Raw genomic sequence first — 13,918 nt, 5'->3', positions numbered from 1 at the left:
GATAGTTCCTTTAGGTACATTATCCCATTAATCCTTGTACCAGCTTGCTGAGGTCTTCCCATTGCAAATCAGGAGACTGAGTCTCAGAGATGTCAAATAGCTAAAGAGCTATGGAGCTGAGATTCAAGCCTGGCTCTTGACAGGAGTCCTCAGCCTCCAGCTCTCTCCTCAGCCACCCTACCCCCAGCCCCAGGTCCTTGCTCTCCCTGCCACAGGAGTCAGGGAACCAGACTCTTCAGTTCTATTCTCTCACTCTATGGGAACGTCAGAGGGGATTCCCCAGGGAAAACAGGGTTCTAGTGAGGGATGACAGAGAGGGGTACAATGCTGGACAGACCCAGGTGGCACTGTTCACTGCACAAGTGCTAAGGGCAGCTTTGATAGAAGGTCCCCCTGTGATGAGTGTAAATCAGCACAGCATGCCACAAGGAAATTTCACTCATCAGAACTACAATGTGGTTCACAGGATCATTCTTGTAAGATGAAGGGTCTATTTGTAAGTCTGTGTCTTTATCAGATTCTGAGGGATCTGTGTTCCTGCCCTCCCAAAACTCCCTGTCCTCCCTACTTTTGTATGTATGAAGGAGCTGAGAAGCCCAGTTGTCCTCTTGAGAGACGAAAGGCTGTTACCACAGCCTTTATCCTAACTAGGATGGCCTAGTTAATGGGTGGCCTTTATCCTAACTAGGGACTAGATCACCAAGACAACAAATTTATAAGGAAACCTCTGGTGACCAGTCTCCAGCACCTCACTCCTCCACAAGTGGTCACCCCACCTAAGCAGGAAGTCTGAAATGGTTTCTGAAGCCAGGTCCTAAGTTTTGTCTATTTTCCATCACAGGCCTGTGTGGGAAATTTGCAGCAGACTCCCGAGTTTGAGGAGGAAATTCTTTATTTAGCGAGGATAACTTGAAGTAAACTGTTCCCGTGAGCAGGTTTTCCTATGGTCCAGATCCTACCCGTAGCGATTTCTAAGCAAGAAGACCAGCACAGCAACAATTAGGCCAATGACAAATAAATCCCAGTATGGTCCAAGGGTGTTGTCCAATTTCATCCATTTCCATCTCATTGTAAACTGCTGGGAGAGACATTCTGTCAAAAAAAATCCAAGCCTCCTACTTGATCCAGAGCCATCATCTCCTCCCATCCCACCATCCAAAAGTTCCTTATTGTTGTTTTCAGAGATTTGGGACCTATTGATACAAACTTACATTAAAAAACAGGATATCTTGGAGCAAGTGCATGGTTTCCAGTTTCATGAGAGCAAAGAAAACAGGTATGTGAGCATCCGGACTCGTTTGAGCAGCCATATCATATAATCTCCTGGCCAAGTGAATGTCCTAGAAATAGAAGAACAGCCCCTACTCATTAGGTGCAGATTCTTCAGGGGTAATTCAATGAAAGTCACGGTTTGAAATATCATTATTTATCTTTGGTAGGCCCCCTCCATCCCCACCAAGATATTCATGCCCTAACCCTTGGAACCTATGAATATGTTGTGTTACATGGCAAAGGGGACTTTGAAAATGTCATTAAGGTTACAGACCTTAAGATAGAGAGATGATCCTGGATTACCTGCACAGACTCCATAGAATCTCATGAGCCCTTAAACATGGTTTTCTCACGGCTGAGCACAGAAGAAAAAGTCAGATATGGCAGAAGGCTTGGGAAGGGCTCCACTCACCATGGCTGGAAGGGCCATGTGGGAAGAATGAGAAGGAATGTGGACAGCCAGCAAAGAAATGGGACCCTCTGTCCCATCCAGGCACAGGAAACTGAATATGCCCAGCAACTCAAGGGAGCCTAGAAGTGATTCTTCCCCAAAGCTCCCAGGAAAGATCACAGATTGATTTTAGCCTGTGAGGCCCTACGCAGAGGACTGGTCAAGCTCACCCAGACTTTTGACCCACAGAAACTGTGAGATACTAAATGTAAGCTGTCTTAAGGCACTGCATTTGTGGTGATCTGTTACAATAGCCATAGGAAACTAACACAAAAAGCTTTCTTGGATACTGCTGGACCAGACCTTAGATATGATTCCTGTTAAAGAGGCAGAACCCTAGATGCCAACAGTACAGCTCCCCAAACAAATAACAATACAGATACTAACAAGCATATAACATTCCTAATTTTCTTTATAGTACTTATCAGACCTGAAGTTCCAGAATTTGTTTCTTCATTTGTCCTTACCCTCAAGGACCTGAACAACCTGTTAGCCCCTCAATTCCTTGCGCTTAGGGAAATGCCGAGTACATAGTTAGTCTCTGATAATACTTACAGAATGAATGCATAATCTATTTAGTTCTCAGGCTGGGATTTGATTCCTCAAATAACATACTATATTTCTAGGGACTTTTTCTCCACTAAATTAAGCCATGGAAGATAAAAAAAATTTTTTTTTCTTTGATTTTCACCTACTTATGACTTGTTTTTATTTCTTTGCTTTATTTTTGCTTGTTTTCCCAAACAAAGTAATGAAAAGGCTAAATAGAGTTTCTTTTAAAGGTTGAAGGGCCTTGGGCCAATACCAGAATTGTACTTAGCTAGGTGCTTTTGGATTATTTTCCAACGGATTGGAAGAGAGATTATTCACAAACTATGGTTATCCTGTATCTCTTTGTCTTTCTTCTCCATCTCACAAACCTCCATTACACGGAGTGCAATAGTTGTGAATCCCTGTGGCCCCTGCTAAACCCACTTTTTCTGTGGTATTCTCTCTTAGTTGTGTTCTGCTTATCATTTCTTAAATTTTTTCCAAAGCTTTGTGGTCTCATAAATTGATTTATTGGTGAAAGAGGAATGTTCTTGCTTAAAAATTTAAAATGCAGGAGACTGCTCTGAACAAACCTTCCTGACAACAGAGAAGATGGATGCTGTAAAAACTCTGATTTGGGGGCACCTGGGTGGCTCAGTGGGTTAAAGCCTCTGCTTTCGGCTCAGGTCATGATCCCAGCGTCCTGGGATCGAGCCCCACGTCGGGCTCTCTACTCAGCGGGGAGCCTGCTTCCTCCTCTCTCTCTGCCTGCCTCTCTGCCAATTTGTAATCTTGGTCTGTCAAATAAATAAATAAAATCTTTAAAAAAAAAACCTCTGATTTGTGTCTCTAATTCCAACAAATTCAGTGGGGGTTCATTTGAAAGCACCCTGCAGATTATAATGGCTATGTCACCCCCACACATGAAAGGCATATTGACTTTAATAGGGCATTCAGGGAACAGCAGCCTTTGCCAATCTCTCAGGCATTCATTCTTATATGAAGCAGGCAATAGTTATTAATTTATTTCTTGAGGCACAAGCATCACAAATCAATTGCTTAGTTTATAATAAAAACTAGCAAGAAGTATCGTTAAAGTGGGATGAGCTCATTCCTTGCCCCAGGGGCCTCACAATTCTCAGTGGGGGTGGGGTCAGACAAGAAAGTCATTCTTTAAAATTTCCAGAGAAATTCCTGAACCCACTGGCTCATTAGGGCAACCCATATAAAAGAAATTTTATTAGTAGGCTCTAGAAAAGACTCCTTGTTGTTTGATCCTTACTTAGGAAAAGAAATCCAAGTCTTTCAAACAAAAAATTTCCTTTCAAAAGTATTTTGATGATGGCCAAATTTCATTAAATAAATCAATTGCACACTCAATCCACTTATATTTAACCTTCCTGTGGTACATTTGAGCTTAGTTTGCTTTAAATTTACTGACTGAGGAGATGATGTAAAGGGATCTGAAGACTCTTCTTAAATAATGTGTTTCCAACTAAAATATCAGCTGTGCCAAAGTACTGCCCAATGTTCACACGTTCAAAATAGCTTCTTATAATTCAAAAATACAGAATTCTCCAGAAATTCTCTGGTTTATGAAAATTGTTTAATTACACGATGTGGGAGTTCTCCAGCCCTGAATCTTTGGGTGTCATCAAAAAATTTTTATATGCGGACAGAGGTCATTTTTAAAATATTTTAACCTTGTTTTCTTACTATAAATATACCATATTCTAATTGGAGAAAATTTTGAAAACATAGAGCTGAACAATTATTAAAAGCCCACCTACAATTTCACTCTACAGAGTTAAGTACTGATCATATTTTATACACAACCTTCCAGCATTCCAGCATTTTTATATATATTCATATATACACATACTTTTAACTTAGGAATTTTTCACTTTGCCTAATATTTTGTCTTTTGCTTTCTTAACAATGTATTTCAAACAACATACCATGTCCTCAGATATTCCTTCAGTCTATAATATTTTTATTTTTAATAGTTGCCCAGTATTTCATAACAATGGCTAATTCTTATTAAATACTTCTACTCTGTGCCAGTCACCACTGTCATTTATTTAAGCCTCATGACAATTATATAGGACAGATGATACAGATATGATACTGTAAATATGAAGAAACTGAGGCACAGAGAGTTTAAGTCACTTACCTAAGTTCTTGGGACTTGTGAGTGGCAGAGCTGAGATTCAAATTCAATATTCTCCTTCTAGCCTGCTCACTTAACCACAGGGCCATAGAATACAGAATGCAATGGTATACTACCACATGATGGCTTACAGAACATGCCTTCTATTTTGAGGCAGTTTGTTTATTTGTAGGGTTTTTTTTTTTAAAGATTTTTAAATTTATTTATTGGACAGAGAGAGATCACAAGTAGGCAGAGCAGCAGGCAGAGAGAGCGGGCGGGGGGCGGGGGGAGCAGGCTCCCCGCTGAGCAGAGAGCCTGATGCAGGGCTGGATTCCAGGACCCTGAGATCGCGACCTCAGGCAGAGGATTAACCCACTGAGCCACCCAGGCGCCAGTATTTGCAGGGTTTTTGTCTGTAATAAATAAAGTTACCTACATACAGTTTTTTTTGTTTTGCACATTTCTAATTATTAGGTGATAAGGCATTTATTTCAAGAGAAGTCATGGCCATTTCTAAGCGGTGTGTGTTCTGTCCTGTTGTATTTCTGAGAAGGCCATTTTAAATATCTAACTTGAACTTGTCCTTTCCAGAAAATAATTCTATTCTGGTGTTCAAAGCTTCAGCTCTAACACTCCTTAAGTGGTCAGACCAGACAAATGAGAAATGAAAATGCTTCATGCCATAATTACTTTTATTTGTGACAGGTCTATTTATAATCTATTCAATGAATGCGGTTTTGTTTTCCCTGTAGGATCCTAAAAACGTGTTATCTTGTAGGTCTAACTATACATGCTGGAAACTCATCTCCAAAGGCTATTCCTCCCCGCTTTTGTTTTACTTTATGAAAGATTCCTTAGTCATTATCTTAAAATATGCATGCTTTCTTCCATTAAAAAAACTGTCATGTGTTCTTTATAAAACTTCATGGTATAAAATAATTTTAGAACAGACCCGCAGCACTGATTTGTCCACCTGAATCCATTGTTCCCTCGTTCACATTTTCACAGCACTTTACTTGTGTGGGTATGTTCTAGTGCCATTTTAGGCTTTCACTGCAGCTGCAGACTGTCTCATCCATAGTAGACTACGAGCCCTTTGAAGGTTGTCTTATTCTTGTATCCCTAGAACAAAGCACAGTGCTTCCTGACACAAAACAAGCACTTGATAAATTTTTGAGTGAATAAATAACAGCCAGGCAGAGTACCATGGCAGTTTAGAAGCAGATGCAGATGTCTTTCATATCACTGGAGAGTTCATGGAGGAGATCATATGGGAACTATCTTTGAAAGACAGAGAGGGACGCCTGGGTGGCTCAGTTGGTTAAGCAGCTGCCTTCGGCTCAGGTCATGATTCTAGCGTCCTGGGATCGAGTCCCGCATCAGGCTCCTTGCTCAGCAGGAGCCTGCTTCTCCCTCTGCCTCTGCCTGCCATTCTGTCTGCCTGTGCTTGCTCTCTCTCCCTCTCTCTCTGACAAATAAATAAAATCTTAAAAAAAAAAAAAAAAAAAGAAAGAAAGAAAGACACAGAGAGGGGTCTTCAATGGTCAAAACTGTGGGAGAAGATCATTCCAGAAAATGGGCTGATATGACTAAAGGTCAGGAGGGTTTAGTTCAAGGTCTCTGGTTGGGGGTGGGCAAGGCAGGGAAGGAAAAGTAGTCTAGAAGATAAGGAAGTAGGTAGGTTAGGTCAAGGAAGGTTTTGAATGCCAGAGTAAGAAGTTTGGACTTCATTAGGGAGTACAAAGTCAATAAGATGCTTTTAGTTTTGTGTTTGCTTGCATTTTTTTGTGTAAATGCATAATTTTGGGAAGAGTGAGGGGGAGGAGTAACACTACCAGATATGTATTTTATCAAAAAGAAACGGATAGTGCTTTGTTAGATGGATTATGTATTAATTAAAGTAATGCTAACATCTATAACAAGTAAATCCCCAAATTTCAACATGGGTATTCCCGGTTGGAGATGAGTTTTCTTTACGTGGTAACTGAGGGACCCAAGCTCCTTCCATCATTTGGTTCTGCCATCCCTTTGAGCCTCTAAGTGTTCTGCATTCAAGAAGGGCAAAGAGAGAAAGGAGAAGCTTCTTAGCTGCCTTAGCCTGGAAATTACACCCTTCACTTTTACTTCCATTCCTTTGGTAAGAACTAGTCATGTGGATGAAGGGGAGCTGGGAAATGTAGTCTCTCACTAAGAGACACATCTCAGCAACAAGGCCTCTCTGTGAACTGGGGATTAAAATCTTTGGCAGACATGGCTTTCTCTGCTGCAGATTTAAAGGAAGAACACCAGAATGGGAAACCACTGAGAAGCCTTTACAATAAGCCTACATGAGTAGAAACTCTGGCCTGAGCCAGGAAACAGACAGAAGGAATGGCAGGAGGGGATGGGCAACATGTTTTGTTCATGGTTAAATTTCTGAAGTACTTCTGAGTCAAGTGTAAATTGAGATAGAGTTTTGTAACAACTTGTGAGCTGAGTGCTTGTATTTCTACATTAGCTCAGTTCCTCTCCCAGTTTTTCCTCAGGCATTATTTTGTATTCCCAAAACAATGATGTAGTCAGTCTTGGCCCACAGTTTAAGTCAAGGAGCTCATTGAGCTTAATTCAAAGTCATAAATTGGGGAATGAGATGCTTCTCAGTGAAGCTATTAGGGTAAATCACCTACATCACCCTTGTCCCAATGTCCTTTCCTAAAGACAGATGAGGACAACGACGACCCATATTTTTATATTGATTTACCAAGGGTTGATATATACTTCACTTCCTTCTCCCAGAGGGCTTTATGTTTACAAAGCCTTTTTCGATACTCAGAGAAATCCTGGTAATGATATTATTATCTTTCCCACTGGTTTGCATGAGGATTAACTAATAAAGAGAATTGTGAAGTGCCCTGCCAAAGAAATGCTTAATTACTTGATGACTTAAATGCTGTGGAAGTCTGTTCTCCTAATTGCTTTGCTTTCATTAACCATCGCTGGAACAAGATTTTGGCTTTTAATTATCGGCATATTCATTTTAAGGATTAGAAAACATGGTATCTTCTTGTTAATTTGACTATGAGACAGCAAGATTAATAAACTAGGCCCCTGGGTACTTGGTTATTATTTTTCTAATTGCGAAACCAAAGAAATTAATGAGGACAAAGAGCAATGACTCCTCATTAACTAAATCTAAAATTCCCACATCCGGGTATGAATACAGCCCTGTTTTTTTGTTTTTGTTTTTACATGTAGAGACTTTTTGTAGGAAAAAATACGCCTGTAACTGTGAGACACTGATCAATGGGACCTGGATGGGCAAGAACAGAAATGTGGCCAGAGAGAAATTTCCAAGTTTTTTCCAAGTGTATGAAATGTATGTTTTGACAACTGCTATTTGACATTGTGAAGAAAGAGCCTGGGAGAGAGGTTAGCGGTGACTCCAAGGAGGAAAACCAGACCCTCTGACACAGTGGGCCATCTGGGCTCCCATAGACAGTGTCCTCTCTTGCACAATTGGCCCTGTATCCTCCCTGCCTCCAGAGTCTTAAGGCAAACTGGCCTCACTATGGTGAGGATAAGGCTGTCACGGGCACCTGCTCCTTGAATCACATAGGACAGGTAAGCTAACTTGAATTTAACCCATAGAGTGGGGTCACTTTATCCATGATACACATAGTGCTCTTGTCACCATTATTGTTACATTTTGCATGAGGAATTGTGAATAAAAGCTTTAATCTTACTGAAACTTTACTTAGCAGTCACTCAAATTCTCTTCTGATCTCAATACGAGTCATTCCGCACAAGGACTACAGAGCCCCTTCACAAAGGCTTATTGTTTTGTTTCTAAGCCTGGGGAGGGGAGGTATCATTTTTCTATTCTACAGCTGTGGAGGATGGTTGGAAGGGAGTGGGGTGTGGCTAAATGACATCCAAAGAAATCTTCTGATTTAGCTATTTGATCCCATTTTATAAACACAGGAAGCTTGTACATGCTAAGAATCGGGAAAACAGACTGGATTTGGATTTGACAGTCTTTCCACAGTTTAGGGTGCTGGGGATGATGAAAAGTGATCAGCCAAAAGGCAGGCCACAGGGAGAGCTCAGAAAGGCAGGGATCTGGATTGTCAGTGCCTGAATACGAAGCCCTTGGTTGTTTCAGGGTCTGCCATTAGCAGTCAAATAGGAAATTCCCCATCGATAACACTCAACTACTAGCACAACTGGAAGAAAGAAGAAAGCACAGAAAAGCAGATAACCCCCTCATTCTTTAGCTCTCAAAAGGAAGTCAGAGGGTTGCGGCGGGGAGGAGGGGAGGCGGGGGTCCAGGGAGAGGGGGGTGGGGTTATGGACACTGAGGAGGGTATGTGCTATGGTGAGTGCTGTGAAGTGTGTAAACCTGGCGATTCACAGACCTGTACCCCTGGGGCTAATAGTACATTACATGTTAATAAAAAAAATAAAAAGTTTTTAAAAATGCAGTCAGGAGTATAAACATTAATATGAAATATATACTTGAGCACTAAGAAAGACTCGAGGCAGGGCTCACCGTTTACCCTAAAAAACATGGGGTCAGACAGGCCTGGGTTCAAATTCTGACTCCACCACCAGTGAGTTCTGCAAAGTTGGCCATGTGTGTTAACCTCTCTACACTCTTAGTTTCCTGATGCATACACTGATGACAATGATAGGGCTTATCTCATTGAGTGATTGTGTGATTTAAATAGCATAGTATAGGGGTGTTTGGGTGGCTCAGATGGTTGAGTGTTTGCCTTTGGCTTGGGTCACTGTCTCCAGGTCCTGGGATCAAACCCTGTGTCGGGCTCCCAGCTCAGCGGGTAATCTGCTTCTTTATCTCTCTCTGACAACCCCCCCACAACCCCCTCCACTTATGCTCTCTCTGTCTCTCTCTCTCTCAAATGAATAAACAAAGTCTTTTAAAAATAAATAAATAAATGGCATTGTATATATAACACATCAAATGCCTGGCTATTACTATCATTATTGATATTCAATATACCTCTCACTGTGTCAGAACCCAATGCCATCTTCACCTTAATTACACTTACTAAGGGATTCTCCCAACATCTCCTTGTTGTGTTAGCTCTCTTTCTTAATAAATATATATGCCTTATCTTCTCAAGCAAAGTACAGTCTTTGAAGGATGGAGATCTATTTTCTTAGGATACTCTAGAGTGCTCAGCACGGTGTCAGCTACATAGTGGGTGATTTATAAGACATTTCTGGATTAATGTCCCCTTGGTATCCAGCTCTGACCTCATTCCCACTTTCTCCTTGTTTACTGAGAGCTTGAGTGTCAATGGAAATTTTAACAGAGAAAGGCCTGGAGGTGGAAGGGAGTGGGGGAGGGCCCACTACTATTGCTGGAAAAAACTTGAAGTTATGAATCTAATTAGCCTAGACTAGATTTATCTCAACTCATTAGTTATGTCTTTGGGCATAAATGGAGAAAATAATTTCCTTCTCATAGGGTTCATGTTAGGGTAAGTATTATGTGTTGGCACAGGGGGAGGGACTCAGCAAATGTCTTTTTCTTCCTTCTTCTACACTGATGACGTCAATGAAATTAAAAACATTTACAATTTTTTTCCTTCCCACACAGCTGTCATTACTAGGTCTGGATTATTACCTTTGCGATACCTAAACCGTGTTCGTACATATAGGCCAGATTGAACATGGCTTGTGCGCTGTGGTACTTGTCCACTGCAATGCTGTAATGTGTGGCTGCTGTCTGATAGTCTTTCTTAGTCCCGTAGCCATAGTAGTGATAATCTCCGATTTTGACTCTAGCGAATGCATTACCTGACAGAAATGTTAGAAAGAGAAGAAAAAGAACTCCGATGATTCATGTACAGTTCCTAGTAACTCAACCAGTGGTAATATACATTAAAAAGAAAAACAAAACACTCGGGATCTTAGAATCAAGATTAGATATAACTTCTGGAATATAAAACGTAACACTCATCTTTAGCAGTCTTCATTGCAGGACCACTCCCATGGTATAGCATGAATGTTCTCAAAGAAAAAAAATTAGGAGTTTTACCTTTTAAATTCTTTTTTGAAGGTAGGTCAACTCTTGGGAAACTAGATCCCACCTCTCTCCTTCTCAAACTTCACCCCTGAAGGTCTACTCTCCTGCATCATCCAAGTCTCCTTCTTTCCTAGACCAGTCCCATCAGTCATTTAAACACACTTTGGTATCTTCTGTCAACAAAAACACACCCTCTCTTTATCTCATGGTGTGTCCTTCTAACTACTCCCCACTTCTCTGTTCGCTTCACACTCAGTCTTTTCCAAAGTGTGTTCTATATTGTCTCCAAAGCTTCACCTCCCATGCACTCTTCAACCCTCTCCAATCTGGCTTCTGCCCCTCTCCATGAAACTGCTTCTTTCAGAGTGGTTGATAACCTCCATGCAGGTGAACCCACCGGTCACTTCCCTGTCCTCATCTTACTGGACCTCTAAGCAGCTCTGGAGTCATTGGACCTATCTGCCCATCCACTTTCCTCTCTTGACACTAGTAACCTTGCACCCTCTTGATTTCCCTCTGCCTAATAGACCTCTCCTTTCTAAACTCTTGCCTCAGTCCTCCTCGACCCAGCTTGTTGGAACATCAAGTGTTTATTAGTTGACTCCTTTTTTCCTTTTCTTCTCTTCATTCGTTTCTCTTCTCTCTCCTCTCTTCCCCTCCTCTCTCTACCTCTCTCCTCTATCTCAACTCTTTTTCTAGGTATATAGATTAGTTCCATGCCAATCTTGACATTCATTCTTCCTGAATTTTATCTACAGTCCTGTCGCTCCCTAAATCCCCAACTCCTCTAATCATCTCTTTGACTTCTCTACTTGGATCTCAAAGCATGCAATTCCTAACACCCTGCTACCTACCTCCCTCAAGCCAAATCAAACCAAATCATAAGTTCCTTCCCAATCTCAGTACTAGCACCATTACTCAGGCTATAAATGTAAGTAAGATATTTCCCCCTCCTTTTTTTTTTTTTTTAAGATTTTATTTATTTATTTATTTGACAGAGAAAGATCACAAGTAGGGAGAGAGGCTGGCAGAAAGAGAGAATGGGAAACTGTCTCCCGGCTGAGCAGAGAGCCTGATGCCGGGCTCAATCCGAGGACACTCAGATCATAACCTGAGCTGAAAGCAGAGGCTAAACCCACTGAGCCACCCAGGCACCCCTCCCCCTCATTTCTTATTGAATCCTTCAGCAGGTCCTACCTCTAAAACACACCGGTTTGTTGCTGTCTCCTTCACCACCTAGCTCAAGCCTGGAGTACTATAATAGCCTCCAAACTGTCCTTTTATCTCCACTTTTCATTATATTCTCCATTTAACAGCCAGGATGATTTTCTTTTAAAGATTTATTTATTTTTTGAGAGAGAGAGAGAGAGAGAGTGCTTGCACACGTGCATGCATGCACAACTAGAGGGGAGGAGCAGAGGGAGAAAGAGAATCTCCAGCAGACTCCCCACTGAGTGCAAAGCACCAAGCAGGCCTGAGGTCACGACCTGAGTAGAAATCAAGAGTTGGTCGCGCAACTGACTGAGCTGCCCAGGAGCACCCCCAGGATGACTTAAAAAAAAAAAAAAAAAAATGTAAAGTCAAATCCTTTTATTTCCCTGTTAGCCCCAAAGTGCTTCACTTTACACTTGGAATAATATCCAGACTCCCTACCTGACCTCCCAGTCATGCTTCATCTGCCTTCTGCCTCCCTGACTAGCCTCATCACATGTCATTTTCTTAATAGGCTCTAGCTTTCTTAATAGTCCGTCATACTCTTTCAACACACCAAGCTCATTCTTGCCTCAGGACTTCTGCGTTGAGATTCTTCATGTCCCTCTGCCCGTCATGTTTGGACTTCCTCTGACCCTTCATGTCGCTGATTCTCATTATTGGAGTCTCACTGCAAATGTCACTTCTCTCCTACAGGCCTTGTCTGACTGCCTTGTCTAAAGTGTCCTCTCACCCCCCACCCTCAGGAGTTACCTATCTCACCTCTGTGTTCTCTTTCCTTCACAGCACATATCACTGTTATCTTATTTGTTTACTGTCTCTGTCTCATGATTTTATTTTCTCTCTCTCTTAGGAGGACAAAAACTTTGATGTTCTTGATCACTGATATTGTCCCAGACCTAAAATGGTACTTGACAAATACTTATGGAATGAATGGACAGACCTGGTAGAAAACTCTTTAGAAAATGCTTTTCCCAAACATTAAATAATTTAGGATCTTATTTTCCAACAAATTTGGATATATTCAGGAGTAGAAAAAATTCATTTGACTTTTTAAGACATGAGACTTCAATCTTTCAAAGGCCACTTAGGGTGGCTTTGGGGTCCATGTTTCCATTCATTGGGAAAATGTTAACTGAAAAGATGAGGGAATGCTGGACCTCTAAATCTGTCTAGGACATCTGTCTCAGGTGTGGCCAACCCCTCTAGCACAGTCTAGACTTACTCGGAAAAGGAGGAAAGTGCCCTGTGTACTATGGTCTGAGGTGTATAATTGAGGGCTATAGGACTCATTCCACCCAGAATTTTCCCCATATTTGGCCTACTGCAATGCCTAACATCCTTTGGAATTGATTCCTTTGGTACTGAAGTTATTTTAATCTTCTAGAATCCTCTATTAAAGTGTAATACCATGAGTCATCGTTAGCCTTCTTGAGTAAAGGTATCATCATAAAATTCGTAAGCTGCTGAAGACATTGGTTAATGGGGTTACTTCCCAGAAGTAAGAAAAAAAAAAAAAGGTTCAGGTAGCTGGGGACAAGTCCTTACAGCATTGCTACCCAAGAGAGGGGCCTGGATGGACCTGGAGAGGCAAAAGAGCCTTAGAGCCTTAACGAGAAACCCACTCCATTTCTAATTTTGCCCAAATGTGCCCTCCATTAACCCGAAGATTCTTCCTGGGCCATAACCACAAAAGGACAGGACTTCTGTGCATTTTCAAGCTTTATAAGCAGTAAGCAGGACCTCTGAAATCCCTGAGCAGGAAGGCAGTGAACAAGCAGGTTTTCAAGAGAAGTCAGCTCCACCATAATTAAGGGGCTGATTAGGGACATATGGTGACCCTGGCAGGCTCTCAGGGGGTCCCTTGACAGTGGGAGGGAATCTCCCCTTGAATTTCACAGTCACAGCGTGGGGACTGAGTCCTGACTGAGTCAGCACTCTCCTCACACACAGCCACTGCGGAAGGAAGCACCACCAGCACTGAGTAGCTATGTTCATTATTATGTCTCCTAACCTCGAGTGAGGCACTCAGCAACCTCATCTCCAGGACACTCACACCTGACCTCTCTTGTGACACGTAATTATTTTTAGCGGCCTGACTTTTTTTTTATTTTTTTATTGGTGAATTCTGTTTAATATTAATGTCCTCTCGCTTTCAATGCCTCCTTTCCTTGGTGCAATGTCCACACATTTCATGGCTTGGAATAAGCCTGTATTTGTTGCAATTGAGATGATTTGCCATAGTGGAGAGATTGGTGTTGTTTTCCTA

The 13,918-nt window shown here is 41.6% G+C and overlaps 1 protein-coding gene across 4 annotated transcripts in view; it reads right to left on the bottom strand.

Moving 5' to 3' along the window:
* Positions 1-885: 885 nt before the first annotated feature.
* SEL1L2 (SEL1L2 adaptor subunit of ERAD E3 ligase) overlaps positions 886-13,918 on the bottom strand; it is a 109,399-nt gene continuing 96,366 nt past the window's right edge. For 3 of the 4 annotated variants that reach the window (XM_047745559.1, XM_047745561.1, XM_047745562.1), the window contains 3 exons: positions 10,036-10,208; positions 1,212-1,340; positions 886-1,078 (listed from right to left, as the gene is read on the bottom strand). In XM_047745559.1, the coding sequence (XP_047601515.1) occupies positions 956-1,078; positions 1,212-1,340; positions 10,036-10,208 (425 nt within the window). In that variant the 3' untranslated portion in view covers positions 886-955. The remainder of the gene's footprint in view (positions 1,079-1,211; positions 1,341-10,035; positions 10,209-13,918) is intronic. The other variant, XM_047745560.1, reaches the window with a different exon arrangement.

This window comes from Lutra lutra, chromosome 9, assembly GCF_902655055.1.
Source record: "Lutra lutra chromosome 9, mLutLut1.2, whole genome shotgun sequence".
NCBI classification, from domain to species: Eukaryota; Metazoa; Chordata; class Mammalia; order Carnivora; family Mustelidae; genus Lutra; species Lutra lutra.
Note: the sequence above shows the minus strand (reverse complement) of the source record. Positions and strands in the feature narration are given on the sequence as shown.